Genomic DNA, 22,367 nt, shown 5'->3' with positions numbered 1-22,367 from the left:
AGCATTTTGTTCCCTTATTTAAAATCTGTTCATTTGCCTTCTAATAATTTTATTTGTGTACAATAGAATAAATTTTATCTGTAACAAAACTGAGGATGCATCTTTTCCCTCAAATAATCAATTCAGTTGATCCTTTTGTAATTTACAACCTAAGCACTGGGATAATAGATCCCAGATTGAATACTCTGGTTTTCATGCACTAGCATTAAAATGGACCAACATTTAAACCCTTAATCAACACTTAAATATCATATTTGCAAAGGTCTTAAAAGGCTTTAATATCACCTTTTATTGCTACCCTGTTACCAGTGTACAAGGGAAGAACTATTGCATGACTATTTGAACTATATTATGTATTTCTGCCAGGAACAGAGCTGGCATCCTTCAATAAAATTTCCTTTTTCCTTGAGGAGTTAATACAAAAATGCATGGCAAAAGCTGAGAGGAGCAAGCTTCTCACAAGGAGTTGCAGAGCCCTCAGTGCATCACTCTGTGAGTAAACATGACCCCACCAGGCTTCAGACACACAAACATGACTTTTCTGTAATCACAGAATACAAGATTCTGCCTGCAAACTATCCCAAGAGTGAATCCTTTTCTCTTTACTTAAAATGCAAAAAAATAATTTTAAAACTTCAAGCAAAAAAAACATGTGTTTTCTGTGAAGTTCAAGTAGGCAAAAGAAGTGTGAGATCAAAGGAGTACTACAGTGTGTGCTTTTCACAAAACAAATGAATGAGGAAAGCCACTACACCCAACAATAGATCAGTGTAGTCCACAGAAGAGATCCTAAGGCAGCAGAAGTACAGTTGGGGATTATTTATTCATAAAGGTCTCACAGCTTGTACACTTCTATACCAACTCCTCAGCGCTCCCCTGGCAGGGGAATGAGAGGGTCTGTGAGGTCCCTTCCAGCCCAAGCCATTCCATGGCTCTGGAATCCCATCTCCTCCACTGCTGTCTGACTCTTTAAAGCCAGCAGAGGCCTCAGGAGACCTTTCTTCACCTGACTCTGGTCTGGGTCCCACTCTGAGCTCACTCCAAGTCAGATCCACACTCCCTTCACCTCACAGGATGATACTTGTCTCATCTCCCCGCTCCCAGCTTGTTTCTGTGCAGCTTCAAAACATGTGCATATTGAACCTAAAATTTCAGTATTTGTTACTAAGCTTCTTATGATTACCATCAACACCTCTCAAAATGTCTTCAAGTATATGCTAATTAACCCAGCTTACTATCAAATTACAGCAGTCTTCTGAAATCATTTTAGCATCTTCCAAAAAGCGTTTCTTCTCTCTCACATACAAACTCAGCGAAGAAACACTGCATACTTTTTACTTCTGACACTATAAATGTGAGCTACATAAGGAAAAAAATGTGTGGGAATAATTTCTTTCCCCCATAAGCAAATACTACAATGAACAAATTTTCATAATATCATTCAAGTAGTTTTCTTGAGGAAAAAAAAATGCATTATTTTGTTCCCTTTGGAAATTTGCATCCAGAACAATAAAAATTATAACAATAATATTAATTGAAGTTTTAGATGGAAGAAATCTCCAAAGCATTTAATCCATTTGCTTATATTCATCCCACACTTATATGTCACAATCCATAATTCACAAAACCCAAGCGTGACCTCAAGGCTATTTTGCATATCCATTAGAAGTCCAGGGGGCTGTGGCATAATCTGCTTAATTAATGAATTCCATCAGCTGAATGCCAAGTCAAATAAAGAGCAGCTTGCATATGAGCAGCTTGCTTATCTGATGTTGTAAGTCCAGAAAGCTTAAACAAGCCAGACTCTCCATCAGACATCTCAGCTCAACTGTACAGCAGCAAGAAAGCCTCAGTTCAAAGGCAGTGATAACAGACCCTGTCACAATCCCCATATAAACACATTTACAATCAAGCTCCAAATTTACATCACAAAGGAATATAAGCCTGACAGGCAAACACAGCAAATAACTTCCTGATGCTGAAGTAATGAATGTTCCACTCAAAACAATGGATTCATTCTAGCTTTATTCAGTAAGGTCAGCTTTAACACATCTGGACAGAATGGTGCAGAGCCAACTCCTTTCATCTTTCTGCTGCCCTAAATTAGGAGAGGAGATGCTCTTTTATATAAATTTTGTTCTTGAGGAGACAAGGTCTTTCAGTGGCTGTGAGTGGTAAGGGATGTGTCATTTACACAGTGATGCTCTAATGCTCACAAATCAGTGAGAGCCACAGGTGCTCCCCTCTGGCCTCCCCAGAGCCTGGCTGTGCCCTCTCAACTGCTCCACTTGGTCATTCTGTGTCAAAGCCACACTGATCCTTGCCTTTTATGGATAGTTTTTCTGACTCCAGGGCCTTGAATGTTGTACTCCTTGCCTGAAACTGAACTGGAAACAGCTATAAAAGCTTTTCTGACAAATACAAAACTGAGGTCTCATGTGGCACACTAATATTGAGAAACACAGCTACTCATCTAACACTGTCACTTGCTGTTAACATCTTTTCAATACAGCTTTCTCACATACATTCTAACATGACAGATATTAAGAAAGATCAGAAGATCAGAGCCTTTAGGAATCTGGATCATATTTCTCTACTTAGTATTTCATGCTGAAAATAATCTCACCCCTTACAGGCAGGTCATTAAAAATGTTATCATAGCTATTAGCAAACAATTCATTTTCCATCTTCTTAGAAAAATTAATTTTTTATTAAAACAACTCCCACTCCACTCTCTGGCAGAGATAACTGAAGTTTGGTCTCCTCTCTGCAGCCTCAGGAATGCACATCTCATTTCAGGAAGCTACTCAGTTTGCAGTAGGCACTGAGAGTTTCTGGGGTTAGGGACCTCTCAAGAACATCCAACTTCTCCTGAAGGATGTTGGACCAGACCCCTGGATGACACCTCTTGACAAAACAGGCATTTTGGTGGAAGCTGAAGTGTGAGCACAGAACAGCAGCAGCCAGTGTTTGCCCCCTTGGGCTGCCAGTGCACACTGCTGGCTCCTGCCCAGTTTTTCATCCACCCCCAGCTCCTCTGCAGGGTTCTTAGAGACCCCTCCCAGTCTGTACCCATGTCTGGGATTGCCCTGAGCCAGGTGAACCTCCTGAACTTCTTGACCCATTCGAGTTTCTCATGGATCCATTTCTCAAGCTGGACACAAATTTCTTGTCACTGCAAACTGGCTGAGTGTGCACTCAATTCCACTGCCCATGTTGGTAATGAGGGGATTGAAGAGCACTGGTCCCAGAGCCCTGAGGGACACCACTCACCAAGGGCCTCCATGGACACAGAGATACGGAGCACCTCTGCAGCCATTCAGGAGCAGTCCACCCTTCCAACCCATGTCTCCAGCTGGAGTTCAGGATGCCACGAGAGACCACCCTGAAAGCCTTGCAGGACTCCAGGCAGACAACACTGGTCACTCTTCCCTTGACCGCTGTCCCAGTCACCCCATCACAGAAGGCCACCAGACTGGTCAGGCACATTTGCCCTGAGTAAAGCTGTGCTGGCTGTCCTGGATCATTGCTTTGTCTTGCACTTGCCTAAAAATTCCTTCCATGAAGATCTGCTCCATGATCTCCCAGGCATCAAGGTGAAATGTACTTTCAGTGTGGCATTAACACCTCCAGCACAACAGAGTAAAGCCTCTTGTGAGTCAAGAAATCATGTTCTTGCTTTTCTGGTGTGGAATCAAAGACAGAGGAGATTCCATGCCATTCTCAAAAGGTATTTATGGTCCATCTACACTGCTTTGTGTACCTACTGTGCCTCTTTTCCTGAGTAATGGATGAAAGAACACAACACACAGCCCTTAGCCATTGAAATCTCCACAACTTGACACTGCTGAGGGGACAGCAGCATGAAGGGGTAGATTTGCCCAGAGCTTTTGCTAACATATCTTGGAATTTTAATTCTAATTTTAAGTATTCAATAGGTTCACTGGTAAGTCCTCTGCTGAAAAATCACCGTCATCATCCTACTTAAAAGTACTTACATGTAATCAAACAAGCCATGGCAAACGTTGGGAAATGTCATCATCACTGGCCTTTTCTACTGCTGTACACTATAATTCACCTGTATCAGTGAGTAGAATGTAAACAAAAAAGGAAGGTTCTCCCACAAAGAGCCATTCAGATCAGATCTGCAGCTCAAAGTGATTCAGGTGTGAAAACAGTTTTCAGCAATCTACAAAGACATGATGTTAGACAAAAGCACTATACTGAAACAGAAAGGAAAACGATGTTTTAGTGGCAGTTAGACATAAATAACTAACTTGTGACAGATCTAAACAGAGAGAGGTAACTACAGGAAAGGGGGAGTTGTCAAGCAGCAAACAGTAGCACTTTCTATTAACTTGTATTTTAATAGTTAAATGTACAACTCCCATTTTTTCCTGAATTCTGACACAAATTATTAAGGGAAAATTCTGACAGCCTGTATTTCTGAAGAGTAAAAGAAAAAAAATATATAAATATGGATAAATAAATACAAATATCTTACGGTAGTGCTGAACTGCCTGAGAGCTTTTTGTATTCAGATGAAGAGAAGCGTGAAGGGAAGTGATCATCTCAAACAATGCACTTACATTTTGAAAATGTAGAAACTTATCTAAAAGGAATGGTAACTTAAATATGCAACTAAATAGCTTTTGCTTTTTAAAGAAATATGAAGAACTTATTCTGGTCTGAACTGGTAACACACAATAGCTTTTGTTTCAAAGAAAAAACTGTGTACCACTGATCCAAGGGCAGGTTTTTTAAACCATGGCAATACACAATGGGCAGAAGTCACAGTGTACTTCAGGCTGCACAAATTGTTTCTTGAAGAGGAAAAAAATTATTCTCAAGCAAAAAAAAGAGCTTAGCAAAGACAACCTCCAAGAATTTTACCTGCTGGGCACCAACATGCAGTCGATGTCAGGTCTCTTTGTCTTGGGAATGGCATACAGAGGGTACCTATCACCATGTCGAATCAGCACTTGAACTGACACCAGCTTAAAATAATGAGGGGCATGACCTGCAGTGAAGAAAGGGAAAACAAGAAAAAAAATTACCTATATCTACTTTCTTTAATACAAAAAAAAAAAGTAGCTATCATTAGCTTGACAGCATTGGTATTGAAATGAAAGAAAACACCCCTAGGAAATTACAATTTACCAATACAAGCAAGATTTTACTTCAGATTGCAAGACAAGTTATACAAAACTGAGGCTCCTAGCATATCTCCACAGTACATCTGAAGTCCACCAACCACACAAAACACTACTCAAGCACTGAACTCGGTCAACACAATAAGGTTATTCCACCTTCATAATGCCTCTCTTCAGGTCCCCATCATAATGATGGATTTTGCAGCATGTCTAATCCGGATCTTTCTGACATACTGGTTTGTGATTTATTTGATAACCATTAGTAGGATATGCTAATGAAGGGCTGCATTCAAACTTGCTGCAGCTGCTGTGGAGTAAAGAATGCAAATATGCCTTCTAGCTGACCATGTCTAATGGCTTGTAATTCCAAAATTAATTACTTCTGTGGGGTTTTTCTTCCTGGATTCCAAGTCAACTGTTTGAAATGCAGCTGATATGTAACAAGAATTACAATTTAAATATTAAATATCTGTACTCCTCCTAACCCTTTCGGTTTTAGACCTAGAGCTGACTAGTGGCTGGACAGAACAATTTCCAAAAATCAAGACGGAAGGGGAAGGGGAAGGGGAAGGGGAAGGGGAAGGGGAAGGGGAAGGGGAGCAGCAGGTTTTGGATGATTTAATGTAACTCAGTGACCAGCTGGCATTTGCTCCACCTTCTCCAGGCGGCAATGAGCTGACAGCGCACAGAGCTCTCATTTCCAATAGCAGCACAAAGGAACAAGCAGCTGAGCTGAGGTGTGCCCTGCCCAGCCCAGCTCACCTTCCATGCTGCGCTCGGCGATGCTGGGAATGTTGCAGTACACCTGAGCTTCATACACGGGGTCTATGGCAGGGGGCTCCGTCAGCAGATCAGGCATTATTCTCTTCCTGCTCTTGGGATTCAACCCATCCTCCCTCACAGGGTTTACTGGGATTAAATGCACTGAAAGATACAAAACATACACTGTACATCTTCAAGAGACTTTAGGGACATAAAGGATTATGACTTTTTTATCACTATTTTTAAGTAATCATGCACAAGGTTTATGGTTTCATGAAAGGATGTCTCTCAACAGTATGCAACAACTTCACTGTGATTTTTTTTCCCCTTATTTCCATAGCCCAGAAAAGCTCTTTGTCTAAGTCAATGCTTGGCTAAAACTTCAGGAGTAGACCCAGCTGTAGAACAACTCTGAGTTTTGCACTCTTCTTGAAGCTGCTTTTTCTCTCAGTGTCTCAGCATGAATCACAGAAAAAGTGCCACAATAGGTCTGGCTGTCCCTCATCATTTTTATTTCAAAACTGACATTGAAGGACATCAGCAAAAGACACAGCACAGCTATGATGAGGGCAGTACAAACCACTGGGAAAACAAAGTAGTCAAGATTGAAGGACTGGATTATTCATCATTTTCCTCACTAATCCCTGTCCTTACATTGCCACCTTGTCAACCTTAAACAGTCTGGCTTATTTAAAAAAATAAAATAAATTTAAAAAAAACAGAGAAAATATATTTCTTTGAATGAAACTGAGACTATCCAAACAAATATGAAACACAAAGAAATGCAGTAAACACATACAGAGGAGAAGCTAACAGAAATACCACCACTAAGTCTTCTGACATGTAGATCAAAGTTGAAGCATATCTAAATGTAAGGCCAGAGTTGTAATGACCCTGCCTTAATGTGAGAGCATCAGTGAGTCTTAATTAATGAGTCTTCCCAGACTACACTTGTAATAACAAATGCCTCTATTCTATTCTATTTTTTGGAATTTTAATCAGAAGCTTTAGAGGTAAAAATGAGGAGGAAAAGTGTTCACATTTTTAGCCCCTTAGTCTTCTATCTTGAGAGGAAAAAAATTAGAAAGAAAGAAAAGATGGGACAACAAATTTCAAAGCAAAAAATTCTTCTGTGTCAGTTCCTCAGTTCCATCTTGACTCCCAATTTCAATTTCAGAGGTGAATTTGTTCCACAATAAATAGTTGTACAGACCAGGAAAACCAATGAAGACAGCAAACCAAAGCAAAACACACACAGATTTTTATGAACACATAGCCAGTAATAAACACAGGCTCTTCATTCTTACACTACAATACATTACACTTCAAATATTTTATGTGGTCACTCTTTGTCTGCCAAACCAAAACCCAAGCATTTTCCACAGTCTTGCTAGAGCTGAGCTGTTGACAAGGCCAATACCTGCCAAGTGCAGTGACTTGAAACTTTTCATTAAACTGTTCAGATTTTGCTTTCAGCTGTGTTTGGTGAGAATATTAAACTGTAATTTTCACTTTGGACACTTTAATTGTGGAGCTCAGCTGCCATTTCTGCCTTTATCTACCAGATTCAATTTTTAACTCCTTACTTAGACTCACATGGTTGTGAGACATTGCAAACCCCTGCCTAAGAAAGTGGCAGTAACACAGAGCCTTGGCAATACCTGCAAGAGGTTGGCAACTCCGGGCTTTGCAGTACATTTGCACTTGGGGTATAAATCTCAAACCCAACCATGTCATACAGCAGTGACTGGACTTTGCAAATAAACAGCACTACAGGCAGCAGCTGTCCACAGCACAAATTACAGGAACACTCTATTGGCCAAGGTTCCAAGCCAGAAAAGGTTACAGCAACAACTCCCAGCTTTCCGCAGCAATTCTCTCTAGAGCAGCCCACAAACAACACAGCTACTGCTCCCTCAGGTCACACACTCAGAGCTGGCTGAAGCAGCTCAGGTCAGCTTAGACACAGGGGAAACCAGACCCCAACAGCAAAAACTCCAAGTTAACTCTGATCCTAAATTTTGGCTGGGAGATTTAAAAGCAGAATAACCATCCTAATTTTTTCATCTAAGGTAGTTTTAAGCACAAAAACCCTGAACACATCCCATTTTTGTACTGAGACTATTAAGGGCAGAAGCCAACAGATGCATACAGCAGCTTTTTAAAATTAAGTGCCTATGTTTCTAGAGGCCAAATACCTTGTCTGCAGAAAGCAAGCCTCAGAAAGAGTAAGTCTCTGATTTATTTTAATCAAACTGATTGAATAAATACCATAACACTGCCAGACAAATTCAAGAATAAGGAAAAGCACTAAATATTAGAGAGAAGCATCTACTGTGAGATTTAACTGTCTTTAAAATATTAAAAATAAAACTGAAGATTAAGAATAACATTGAATACTAAGAATAACATCGAACATTAAGGATAAAATTTAATATTAAAAATAACACTTGCAGGACTACCAGAATACATGTTTGCCATTTAAAAAAGAACATTTTCAAAGGTGACTCTTAAGTCAGTACAGTAGCTATGGGTACGATTCAAGAATATTTTGTGGACTGGAAATGGACTCAGAGAGAGAAATATCAATAGTTCATTTCATAGTTGGTAAAACTTGTCCTCATTGTACAGTGAATATGCTTGGCTTATACAAGGGAGAAGAAAAGATTTATGATAAGCAGTATATGCTTTTAACACACTGGAAATAACATATATTGGATGAAAATAGTGGCAATCAGTCAAATTACCTACTCAAACACATGGGTAATCTATTTAATGTAGCTAAATAGAAAAAGGAATTACATGAACTGGGCAGCAGTCTCTGCAGTCTCCCAAAAATCTCCACCAGGTGCATATAGATGAAAATAATAAGGATTTCAGAGTTGGGGGAATGAGGACAGGAGGGATAAGGAGGACAACAGGGAAGAATGACAACACAGGACCAAGGAGAGATGAATCCCAGCTGGAGCTGCCTTCCCATAGCTGAGCACAGTCACCCTCAAGATCCCACCCAGCCACATTGGTGCTCCTCAGCCCTTGTCAAAGCTCCTCAGAAGCTGGAACGTTCCTGCAGCTTCAGAGCTTTGCGATGAGAATCCCAACTAACACATCCTGCCTTTGTATTTCTGGCTACTGAAACAACAGAGTACATTGAATATTAATATTCAATTTTATTCTTAGTTGCTTCTCAATTATTTCCTCATCTCCTACCATTCCCTGGACAGTGTTAGTGCCTCTTGTATTTATGATGTTCTCTCCTTTCTCCCTCCCTTCTCATTTCAAGTACTTGGCCTTCATGCTCCCTTGCTGTGCTCATTTATCCCAGCTCTCCAGTCCTGCTTCCCACTCTCCTCCTCTCCAGCTCCCTTTGCACAGAAGGCTCCGTTTGCTCCTTCATTTTTGTCCTCCCTGTCCCACACAGAGCAGTTCTCTACAGCTCTTTGAAGAAGAGCTGACAGTCTCTCTGTATCCAAGTATTTCCCTGCTGAAACCCTCCCCTGCAGTGGCAATGCCACCTCTGTCTCCCCCATGGGTTTTCTGGTCCATTTGTAAGAGACAAAAGTACAAACAATAATGAACTGATACAGCTCAGAGAGGAAAAGGAAAAAAAATTAAAGTAAACTTTAAAAAGCCCCTCACATGAAGCTGAAATTTGTTCTTTTTTTTCCATACTCAGTTCTGCTCTTTCAGCTGTAAATCATTACAAGGTCAGAACACTGCTACACAGTTTTCACATTGTTTTTTTGCAGCTTAGCAATATTTAATGTGAATTTCTCTATTAGTTCACAGTAACATGCATTTGCCCAAAACAGAAGTCTGCCAGTGTGCACACAGTCACACTTAAATCTATGATTAAGGGAGGTTTTGAGCAGGATTTTTCCACTGCTGTGCCTTTCAAAGCTCATGTTTCACTACCACAGGAATACAACAATGTAAACCAGAAATGTAACACATGATTTTGATGTGCATTTAGCCCAACCAGAGCAGTTAATAAAATAGATCTGAAGCATATTTCATCACCTAACTGGAACCTTTGCCAACAGTGAAACTATAAAGTATGTGGACATGTTGTTATAGAAGTAGCTTGACAACAGAAAAGGAAAGAGAAAACATTTTTATTTCCCAATATTCATAAACTTATTTTTGTAACTAAAGAAGCTACATAAAAACTACTTTGAGACAATAATTTTGAAAAAGTTACAGTGAGGGGAAAAAGTAGTAAGTTACAGAAACAACAAAAGGAAAGAGCTCAATGCAACTCTTCCCAGAGTCCCACCAGGATAAAATTGTTTGAAATACGAAGTAAAACTGAATACATGGCCTGGTATCAGGCAGAAGTAAGATCTGATGTAACAGTCAAACAGCAGCTGCTGCCTTGTGAGACAGAGAGGCTCTGGTCACACAAGATTACACCTAAACACTGCTGAAAAATCTCTCCTTCAAGAATTCTTGCAGCTCTAAACTCAGATTATTTTTTTAAGTCAACACAATTCAAAAGAAATAAAATCCAAATTCTGATACAAAGTTTAATTAGAAAAAAACCTCCAGAAGCCTTTATTTTAAATCACACCATAGAACCTGAAGAGCACATTCTAAAATTAACTCAACAGCTTAACTAAGCAATGTGTTTAACAAACCCAGTTACATCTCAAACACTGTAAGATTTTATTTCCAGTGTACACTAATTAGGATCAATTTAAAGAGCAAAAAGTTAATTCTATGACTTCCATACTCCCTCCTCCCCACCAAGTTCCTGAATGCCCAAATATATAAATCCCCAAATATCAGACAAGTAGCTTCCAAGCAAGATAAACTCAGAAGTGTTTTCAGTGGAATGATAACAATTCCTACACAGCAACTAATCCCCTCTGGAAAAATGGCAACTTTACCAAATCAGCTATTGTGCTCAGAAGCCCAAGCAGGGAGCCAGATAAACATTAGGGCTACAAAACTGACATGAATTTGACAGAATTCAGTGCAGCAGAAAACCGAACACACAAAATGCAATTCATGTAAAAAGAACACCTAATTCAACACTAAATCACTTCATTATCAATTTTTCTCCCTCTTGAAATCCTACTTTCAGCTTGAGATACAAAAGGTAACAACACTGTTTACCAAGAAGAAACGTATTTATCCATGAAAAAGAATCAAGAATATTTACCTAAAATCAGAAAGACAGGCAATAAAACCAGTTTCCATTGCTGTTTTCCCTTGTAGCTCCAAACAGCCTGAGAAGCAGCAGCACAAGTAGCCATGTTAGTCTCAATTTTCTGACTTAACAGAGCTGAAGTTTTCATCTTTTATAACACAGAAGGTCCTTTCAGGCCCATGCAAACATACTATTTAGAACTGTCAAACAGCAACGCAGCCACACAGCAGAAATGAAGAACAGCAAGCCCACTGTAAGGAACCTTCTGCTGACGGGTAAAGAAAAGCAAACGCACACGTTAGAGAGCACAAAAAGTTATTTATCCCCTTCCACCTTCCCCCCACCCCTTTCTGCTTCACCAGCGCACTAACAAGGCTGCCTAGCACAGAGCAGAACACTCAGGCCTCTTAAAGTCTGGTGGCGAATGTGGACTCCACAGATTCATAAGGTTGGAAAAGGCTTCTGAGATCACTGAATCCAATTGTTAACCCAGCACTGCTGTCTTCACCACTAAAACCTGGCCCCAAATGCCACATCCTCATATTTTCCCTCATATCAGTCTGCAGTTCCCCTGGCACAACTTCAGGCAATTTCCTCTTGTCCTGTTGCTTGATGGGACTGGGAGAAGAGACTGATTGGCACCTGGTTATAAACTCCTTTCCTGAGGCTGTAGAGAGAGAAGGTCCCTCTGAGCCTCCTTTTGTCCAGATTAAACACCCCAGCTTCCAGCTCTTCCTCTAGCTGCTCTCTCCCTGAAAAAATGGAAACTAGAACAGGAGTATTGTACAGAAGAACAACCCAAAAGAGGCAGGAATTCTTGAAAACAACTGAGGTGGGGGGGAAAAGGTGAAGAAACAATCTGTAAAAAAAGTGGAAAACAATCTGGGAAAAGCAGCTAAGGCACACATGGGCTGAAGAGCACATCCTGCAGGATGTGCAGTGTACCTGAAGGTATACCAGCAGTACACCAGCACTGCAGTATACCTGAAGGTAAAGTGCCAGTAGAGAAATGGAGCAACCTGAGCACAGAGGTCTGTCATTCTGTGACCCTGGGTATGAGCCTGCCAGTCCCAGCGTGATCCCTGCAAACCCCCAGAAAACCCCACCCTCACCCCCCAAGATCAGTTTTAGAGCGCTGCCTTGGACTGCAAATGCACATTTGGGTATTAATGAAGTTCAAACGTGCCTGTGTGACACACAACCCACCTTTCTCATTTTCTGCTTTTGCATTGCTAAATAAAGGCTCTGAGTGGCTCAAAGGTAAGATCTGTATTAACAGCAAGGGCCTTCATCCATAATGCATAAGGGCACAATCACTAATGTGCTGTATGTGAATGGTGAGTAATCACACAAACAAAAAGAGGCTTATTAACCTCACACTGGTCAAACTATCAAGTACTATTCAAAAAAATAACCATAAAGGTCTTTTGAAAGGCTTTCTAAGCCTGTGAACACAAGTTTCTAACTTTAGATTTAGTGTTTATATAAAAACATAAATGGAGCTGCTAAACTTTTACAGTCCTAAAATTTCACTGGCTTTTAGTTTATTAGAATGTGTAGCTTAATTAACACAAAAAACCACAGTAATTTTTACTTTAAATCAAACCTCTTGCCCTACAGAACTTGAAGAGGATTTTTTTTTTAATATAACAACTGTCCACAATGAACCTACAAACAAGTGACAATCCTCAGTGTCTTTTCAGTCTCAATCCCTTACCTACTTTTTTTCACCACACCGCTGCTTCCCCAAGCATTTGCGTTTCCATTTTCTCCACTCTTTTTGTGTGTCGTGCCTGTTGAGCAGCAGGGGGAAAGGGATCCCTCAAGCACAGAGATGCTCAGGGGCAGCCACAGCCACCTCTGCACTACAGAACAGGCTCTGAGCTCCAAGGCTTTCTTCCCACAGTGCTGCTAAATTCTCTGAGCACAATCACAAAGAAAATTAAAAAAGAGTGAAGGGAGCTATGGGGGAGGTGGGTAACAGAGAGAGAAAAACAGTGAGGAATGGAGGAGGGCACACACTTAAATTTAACCTGGAATAGCAACAATGAAATGCTCTGCTTTAACAAACCCTTGAGAAGACAAAGAAAGCTCCTTGGAGTGCAATTTCTCCCCAATATTTCAACCTCACAGCTGTGTGCATTCCAAGGTGACACAGGTACAACCCTGAGTGCAGCTGTGGCAGGGCAGCAGAGGGGAGCCCTTCCCTCCTTACACACCTGAAATCCTACCTGCCCAAACTCTGACAATGGATCCAACACGGATCCATCAGCCTCAGCAGGGAACAGGGCAGGAACTCCCAAACTCACAGGACTGACTTAGCAGCCAAATGGGAGCAAGCAGAGACTCAGATCCCCTCTGAGTTTCCAACAGTTTGCAAACACTCAGCACCAGCGGTGAGTTATGGGCTGACATGTGCCCAGACACATACACCTATTTAACCCACTCAATTTTGTGACTGCTGCTGCTGTTTTTCCCTCTGTAAAAGAAATCATAGTAATTTAGAGACTTTTCAAGCAGTCTTACAGAACAGTTCTATTGCCAGCAACCTACATGTCACATTCTAGGACAAACTTTAAAAAAAGAGTATTTAGGTGTAGCAAGCAAGTAGCAGATATCATTGAATAAATATTCTTTTCATGGCAGTGTTTTTAATCAAAAGTGCTGAAAAATGCTTGCCACAGCAGCCTTGAACACCTGCACTTCATACTGCAGATCCACACTTCTGCCATGGCCTCCAGCTCAGCATATTTTGACAACAGAAATTAAAATCCACTAGAACAGTTCTATTGATCCTATCAAATAAACATGGACATCTCCCTTCCTACAGCAAAAAAAAACAATTACTTTGGAAGACCATGAGGAATGCTGCAGCAGACTTGTGAAACAGAGCGTCATATTTCAAATTCTTACAGAGAAATTTTAACCCATCATGAGAAATTGATTAAATTCACACAGTTGGGTGGATGAGGAGAGTGTGTGTCCATTTCAGTGCACTCATCTTTGTTGGGTAAATTTCTGCATACTTGAGTCAATATCAGAAAAACACTGCTTTTAAAATTCTGTTAAGTGCTATGTTTATATTTCCTCTTGTAGTTCCTCAAACATCTTCAGTTTCATGGTGGTAACACAGAACTAAGTCCCATTTCCTCCCCCAATCACTTCTTGTGATTTAATCAAGAAAAGAGGTGGATTTCCCTTTTCTTTTAGCCTTGCAGACCCAGTGACCACAAAGCCTGAAGCATCAGGTCCCTTCCTGCCCTTCTCCCGGAGAATTCAGCTACAGCCACTCTCCATCCAAAACATGCTGGAGATGGGAGCAGGGCAGCCAACAAGAGGAACCACTCTCCTCCAACTGCAAAAATACCCAGGGGAAATTTGAAATAAAAACACTGTTACTCTGTTCAAAGTGCAGGAAATGTAAGTTTTCTGAAGCATCCTGTATATCCTAGGTTCACTGACAGAAAATGGGAACTCAGGGAATTTAGGAGGCTGCAGATGGAGCTCAGCTAACCCAGTTGGAGTCAGATCTGATGAAGGGGGAAGGAGTGTGAGCTCTAGAGTATTTAGACTTTTAATGTTTTGAAGAGAATAACAGACATTAGGACATAAGGGAAAAAAATTTAAAGACTTAACACTGCTCTCCTGCCACACACAAACAAAATGGAAGCCTACACACCCAGCAGGAGTTTTCTCACCACCGTCCCTGCTTTCTCCCCAGAATAATAACACAATTGCAGCTGCAACTTGCAAGTGCATCTTAGTTTTTCTAATCAATCCTGGTGTTATTTTCTTACATGAAACACAACCAAAAGCTTATTCTTCAGTCTAATGCCACCTGAGTCTTCAGCCTTCTTACTTTTCAGATCCCTAAAGTTTTCCACTGGAGATGCAAATGTTCCTATGGACAACTGAGAGCTACTATAAATAGGCTGCTCTCCTCAGCTGCTTTTCACAGAGCTGGACAGAAATAGCCAACCCTCCTACCCCTTCCCAGAGTGGGGCAAAGCCTACTTGCCTGCCTATTTTCTGCCTCACAAGCTGTGAACTTTCCTTAAAGGTTTTCCTTATTTTGGGGCATTTGCCCAAAGCAGCCCTTGCCCATGGAGCCACAGCTCACAGGGACTGACCCAGGGCTTTATTCCATATCAGAGTCAGGGCAAAAAAACAGATTTCAGTACTTGTGTGTTCATGTTCAAAGGTAAAATAGAATAACTACACACAACCACCATGCCTGGTAGCTTTTTAGCTTTGAACACCAGTACTGCAGGGAACAGGTTTCTTATTTCCAGCTGCATTAGCTGCATGGCTTGCAGATTTTTTTACAAGGTCACAATCCAACTTACATGAGGAAAACAATTATGCTAAGAAAATCCTTTTTGCACCAAACACAACATGGCAGGCCTTGTACTCTTGTGTTTGAGACCTAATTTAAGCAGATACATTAAATTACACAATGTGTGCTTGCATTTATTAAGTCCAGATGTGACTTTGAAAAGAGCTTTATCGTTTCAGGGGTTTCCCCCCGCCCCCCATTGTTTTTCACTGGACAATTCAGAAGGGCATATGGCACTGCTTAAACAGCTTCCAGGATTTTCAGCCTGACAGCAATAACACAGCAATGCTGACTGCAAATCTGAGCCTTTTCAAGCTCTAGAGATGACAATCCTTTTCCACTTCTCCTCCCAAAGTGAAAGATTACTTGCTGCATTTTATCATATTTTCCTACTACACTGAAACTCTACATGTAATGTTCACCACATTGTATTTTCATCAATTTAATATATTAATTTCTTTAAAATAAATACACATGCATGCTAAAGCTTTTCTTTCCCAGCATGTCACTAATTATCCCATTGCTTGGCTCTGCACTGGGTGTGGAGGGAGTGGGGGAGATTGCTGCGAGACACCCAGACAAGCAGATGGATTTGCTGCTCTAGAAACACATTGCTCAAGTCACATCTTGCTCCTTCTCCATGTTGTTCAGTGACAAGATGCAAAAGGAGCCCAGCAGTGCTTGCAGTGACACAGTTATGTCAGTCCTGGGCCACCACAGCCCCACTGGGACTCCCAAGTGAGAAGGGCAATAAACCACCGGGCTCTGGTGACGTCCCTCCTATTGCTGAGAGCTGCCACATCTCATCATGCTGTGAGAAGACTTCATCTGTGCCAAATCAGTGTCCTGAGGCCACCAAACAAGGCTTAAATACACAAAGACTAAACGGGGGGGAACTGTGGCCTGAACACGATTTTTATAAACACAGTAGATCCAGCCACGGCTGCTTATCCAACAGGATTCATGAGCACTGCAGGAAGATTTTAAAGCACTGTCCTGCTTCTGTCTACAGAACTCAGCACCAGCTAAATGAACTAATCCAAATGAATTGTCCTGGAACAGATTTTCCAAACAGCTTTTATCAGCTGTGTTCAGAAACAGTTGGCAACTCTTCCCATTTCCATAGTATTGTCCCAAAATAAAGATCAGCTGCTCTACACTGATGTACACTGCACTGAGGGCCTCTGCCATCCTTTTCCGGGGGTGGGGACCTTAGCCTTTGCATTTAGTTTGGGGTTTGTTTGGTTTTTTCTTTCCTTTTGTCCTGTATGAGTCCCACAAATACTGGAGTGGGAAGCTGTGCAGCAGTGATTGCAGCAGGACCGAAAAAAGGATGCTTGGCAGATTTCACACATGAAATGAACACCAACACAGCAGCCAAGAAGATTCAGCACAGCAGAAGAACACACAGCAAAAAGTATTTTCTCAGGAACATGGGCTACAAATCCTTCAGGCTTCAGTGATCCTCTCATCTACAGCAGCTGGGCATGATACAAAAACACACCCCATAAAGCAGAGTTCAAGGTAGTTCAATAGTTGCTGCTGTTCTGTTACCCAGCAATCCACTACTGACATGAGCTCTCCCCAGCTGAAGCCCTGTGAGAGCTCCCTGCACGCAGGACAAACATGCACTTCTCCTTTCTATCATCCTAGGTGCCTCTTTTCCTTAGGGCTCCCCCCAAACTCAGACTGGGGAAACTCAGTCTCCTCAGACTCATCCCAAAATGTCTTTTGACATTCAAGTCAAGTGTCATTAGGATGTGTACTGAACATCCAGAATCCCAAAATACACAGGGAAAACAAAGAAATAAAGAGACTTAAAATCACACTTAAAATCACACTCTGCCCACCACATCTTCACAAGTACTGCTCCCCTGGTGACAAAACACCAAGGCAGCAGCTTCTGGGCTGCAACAAACTATACCAGCTCACTGGTAAAGGCATCTTCTGATCCTCTCTCCTGAGCTGTCCCTGCCCTCCCTGCAGCATCCCTGCCTCACACCTGGCTGGAGGCAGAGCTCAAAGCTCTGCCAGCCCAAGGCACAGGGCACCAAGTGCCTCATATGTTAATGGCATCAGTCAGACACAACCCACAGACATCTGGCACTTCTCTACAGCACTGTCCTTCCAAGATAAAAAGCCTTACAAATTCAAATCAATATTTTCACTACTGCATTAAATTAGCACTTTTCTGTTTCACATCTAATCCCAACTGCTTTCTGTCCACAAAGTGACCTGCTCAGGGAAGTGATCTCAACACCATATGCCACTGCTTACCCAAGCCAAGCCAGCTCTCTTGTTTGTCCTTGTCAACACCAGGCCAAGGCACAGAAAGCTGCCAGGGATTTGCCAGCAGCAAACCTCAAAACATATTTAATGCAGTACAACCTGGCAGATTTCTGTGCTGGGGAAACCTTCCTTGACAATCAATCTCAGGAATTCAGAACAGTGCTCTCTGGATCAGAGAATTATTGGTATCTTTGGGACTCCTGCCATAAAACAGCTCAGGGGAAGACAGTGAATCTTATTTTTTTTCCTTCATTCAGCATTAATGTGCATAGTTGGTAAACCCAAAATTACACCACATATGTTTCCAGCCCTTTTAATCCAGCCATCTCACAGAAGTAATGAAGAGAGATCACTTCCATTTTACAAGACTTCATATTTCACTGCAGCAAGTCTACAAAAGCCCCAGTCTTTTAAATACAAACTACTTAGACCCTGCCTCATTTAAAATAAACCATAATGAAATTTAGTATGTACAAGCACTGCTTTTCTCTCAGAGAGTGAGCTTTGAAAGGCCAGAAGGGAACTAATTTTGAGAACAGAGATTACTCTTGTTAGAAAAACAAAAGGCAATAAAAAACTGCCTCTAGGCATTAAAATCTTCAAAATCAGTGCAGTTTGAGACACTTTATTAATCACAGAAACTCCACATGCCCAATAACACACAATAATTTTTTCAAAAATCTTTACAGTCAAGTGACAAGACACTTTGGATTAAGTCAGTCTCTGTATCATTTCAGCAATGATATTCCTGCAAAAGCACAGACAAAAGAACAAAATTGCCTGAAAGACAACTCACAAGAGAAAAATTAAAAGGACTAAGGAGAAACATGAGCAACTGTATAAAGCATATTAAGCACCTCTCTTTCAGATACACACAGTGGAACCAGCACATCCATAAACCCCAATGGTTTTCATTTGCAACAGCACAGTGGGGATTAAGGCAAGAACAAAGGACAGCTCAGAGAAACAAACCTATCATCAAACATGAAGTTTAAGAAGCCCTCCATGCTTTTCAGAAGACTGCACATGGCCTAGAAATAGGGAAAGCACAACTGCATTATACCCAGTGGCATTAAGGTCCTGGTACTGTCCTGTTGAAACCCTGCTCACTGAACAAGGACAGAAGGGAAATTTGGGTCAGAACATTCTCTGATGAACATGCAGAAGCCAAATCTCAAACAAAGGACAGCAAATTATTAAATATGATGAACTCACTTGCAATTAATGGATAACATTGTCCTAAAAGCTTTGGTAAAAGTAAAGTAAGAGAGATATAGCTAAGAAAGCGTGAATTATTGTGAATTCTCAGAATGCAAACCCCACAAAGAGGGGCCATGCTCCTGGGAGAACTGAGGCTTGACACTGAGCAGATTTCACCTGTGTGAGCTAACGCTGACTCACCATTTATACAGAATAAAACAGCTGCACATTAAAACAATATTCTCTTTCTGCTATTTCTACAAACAAAATAGGGTGAATATTCAAATTTAAAACAATGTTTCAGTTGTTAAAACATAGTTTAGCCCAGTATACAATTAACATATGGAAAAATCCTAGGAATAATTTTGTTTGACTTAAAAGACAAACATGCCATTCCAAACATGCCTGCAGTGACCTGTAAGGCAGCCAGACTCTGCTTTCAAGAGCTGTGAAAAAGGAAAGGCAGAGAACTGGTTTAATGACAAAACAGAATTTGCTAATATATAAATAAATCAATCACCTGACCTACCACTACAGAATCAACTGTACAGCAGCCTTCAAACATGTGCCTTAACACTTCATATTAATTCTGCTAAACTACAGTTCAACTAACCGCCATGGGTGAAGTCAGAATATGTAGTTAAATAAGAATTATGAAGTTCTGTAGCCTGACAAGTCACTTCTGTTGGTCAAGTCCTGTCTCAAGTGATTTAAACTGACCTATATTTAAAGCAACTACTTTGAAATGATTGCTCTATTTTTGCAGGAGAAAGTAAGACTGCCCCACAGCATCATTCTCAAGCATTCATCATGTCTCCTTTCCCTTCAGGGGTTCATTTTGGGGATTGATGCATTATAGCACCACTTTTGGAAAATCACAAAACAGTTATTTAAAACTCCAGTTACAAACATAAAAAGGATCTTTAACAAAAATCTCTGTGTTTACAGTTAGTTCTCTTCATTTGTTGCTAAAATACACAGAACTTTGGATTTATTATTTGTGGGTCGTTTTTCCCTTTAATCTTAAATTCAAATTAAATTAGCACTTCTGAAGAGCAAAACCCAGAGAGACTTCTCATGAATGGAAAATTTGCCATGCTTATGAGCTCGAAGGCAAAATTCATGAAGGGAGATATCTGTTCTCCTTTTAATTTCATATGCTGGTGACACATGACAAAAACAAGTTCTCTACATGAAGAATTCTAAAGATGTGGGGTTTTAAATATAGTTACTTGTATACAGCAACAAAATGCAATCCCCACCTGAGCAGCCACTGCCCCAGGGCTCTGGCTCCCAGCAGGGGTAAGATCTGGTGAGATCTCAGGCTAAACCCCTCAGTGCTGCACACGATGCCCACACTGTCCTCATATCAAGTAGGAGCTGCTGGCAAAGCTCAAGCCAATGAAATAAAACTCTTCTGCTTTTCTGTGTGGAAAATCCCAATTCCTGCTTCCTGTGACTCATCTTTAAAACCAAAACCTCCAGTATAAAACCAAATGACAGAAAGTAGAGGGAAATTTTTACTGGAACAGCAAAATGTCACTTCCAGACATGCTGATACACCAACACCCAAGCATGACCCAGCGAGGCAAACAAAGTAGTTTTTAAAAACCCCAAAAATCCATAAAACAACTCTCCACACTTTATATGGGAACCAGCACCCTGCTGGGGCAGTGGCCAAAATCCTAAAAAGCAGTGGCAGTCACCAAGATCCTTTTTTATCAAAAGGCAAGCCTAAGCCACTGATCAAAGTATCCAAGTGTGTAGGAAAACAAACTCTAAACCAGAAGAGAAGCTCCATGGGCAAGAGCTGCCCGAGAGCCAGAGCCCTCAGAAGGTCAGTCTGGAATGGATGTCAGCCACACAGTTATAAAAAACAACCCTGTAAAAAGGGATGCTTTCCCACTATCATTTTAGTCCTCTTCTCTTGACTGTTACTTTTTTCCTTAGGTCTTCAGTAAATAAGAAAAAAAAATTAAAACCAAAAGTATTTACTTCATGGAAAAATTAATTTACATGCCTTTGATTACAGAGTAAAAAAACCATTGTCAAGCAAATTTTACAGAATGCACATATAGCATCCTAACATACAGCTTTTAAATTGCCTTTCCATTTGGTTCAGCCAAGGTTTATTCAAGGAGTCCGACCTTGAGGCTTCTGCTGCCAGTCACAGATGCTTCCAATGAATGTAATGAAAGGCCTGTGTCTGCCGAGTAATTGGCTTCTCAGGTACCAATCTTTGGAGCAAAAAGAAAGTTGCTCTTCAGATCTCCTTGTAAACTGCTGCTCCTGACTGACCTAAGGGCTCACCAATGCAATTAACATTGACAGGGTCCTAAATTCTGTCTCACCTCCTTAGCTGGAGGCTGCAGGCCCACAGCTGGATTCTGATACATCCTTTGCATGCAGGTGCACTGCCATTTTCTGTCCCTGAGCCGCAAGAGCTGCCCCCAGCCACTGCATTTACCTTCCCTCTGCACTGCTCCAGGCAGTCACACAGCACAGAACAGGAACCTCTTCTTCTGGCAAAAAAAGAATGAAGTATCCCTACATATATTCTGTGTTTGTACAGAAGGAAACTGCCCAGTTTTAGTCAACAGCATTATAGATAATATTTAAAGAGAAATAGTACACAGTATAAAACATGCTCATCTTTCCATTCTGCAGTTTTTCTGACAAAGTGAAACACTGAATAGTCCAGATAAAAACAACATAATTACATTTTAGAAAAGCCTTAACTGACAAGTCTATCAAAACCAGCTCTCCTTTTGTCTTTAATGCTGAAGTTTTAAACTGTTTTACAACCATGCCCATTTACATAAACAAGGAGGAGAAAAATATAAAACACATGTGGACTAATAAACACTATAAGAAAAATACTTCTCCACTCTTTTCTGTAGATCAGGCCTCAAATATAAAACAAGAGGGAAACAATGACAATTCCTAATAAAACTTTAATCTGCCAGTCATATTTGGTTTGGAAGTCAACCAGTTTCCCAATCCAATGGGCTTCCCAAACAAAAATGTTCCATTGATATAATTATCCATTAGAGACAGAGTATTTTTCTAGCCAGCACTGGAACATTTCTTTCATGTTAACTTTTAACACTGCCATTTTCATACACTATTTAAAAATTCAAACATTTACAAAATCCAGTGGCATTTGCCATTAAAGAGATGTTCCCTCTATTGCTGATTGTTCCAGGTTTAACTCTGTACAATGCATTAATAGCAAAACTGAACTTGAGGGCACATCTGGCCCCAGCCTTTTGTTTTGAAGTCCAGGCTACACAATTATATTAAAGATGTTTAGAACTGTTAAGGCTTGTACCTCTTCAGCAAGTATAAACTCTTTGTTAAAAGCCTTCTATGTGCCTAGTACAAATGGTAACAAAATCTGACAAAACTATGAATAGGTATTAAAATCTCCTAGTAAATTTTCAAATGTGTCTCAAATGCATTTCTCCCATCATTC

General features: G+C 40.8%; 1 protein-coding gene across 2 annotated transcripts in view; it reads right to left on the bottom strand.

Annotated features, from left to right (window-relative positions):
- The window catches only part of PXYLP1 (2-phosphoxylose phosphatase 1), a 47,806-nt gene that overhangs the window by 6,763 nt on the left and 18,676 nt on the right, over positions 1-22,367 (bottom strand). The window contains exons 1-3 of one of the 2 annotated variants that reach the window (XM_026794909.2): positions 11,080-11,316; positions 5,916-6,077; positions 4,894-5,020 (exon numbers count right to left, since the gene is read on the bottom strand). In XM_026794909.2, the coding sequence (XP_026650710.2) occupies positions 4,894-5,020; positions 5,916-6,077; positions 11,080-11,215 (425 nt within the window). In that variant the 5' untranslated portion in view covers positions 11,216-11,316. Of the gene's footprint in view, positions 1-4,893; positions 5,021-5,915; positions 6,078-11,079; positions 11,317-22,367 lie in introns of those variants that run through there. The other variant, XM_074547037.1, reaches the window with a different exon arrangement.

Source organism: Zonotrichia albicollis, chromosome 9 (genome assembly GCF_047830755.1).
Source record: "Zonotrichia albicollis isolate bZonAlb1 chromosome 9, bZonAlb1.hap1, whole genome shotgun sequence".
In the NCBI taxonomy this organism is placed as follows: domain Eukaryota; kingdom Metazoa; phylum Chordata; class Aves; order Passeriformes; family Passerellidae; genus Zonotrichia; species Zonotrichia albicollis.
Note: the sequence above shows the minus strand (reverse complement) of the source record. Positions and strands in the feature narration are given on the sequence as shown.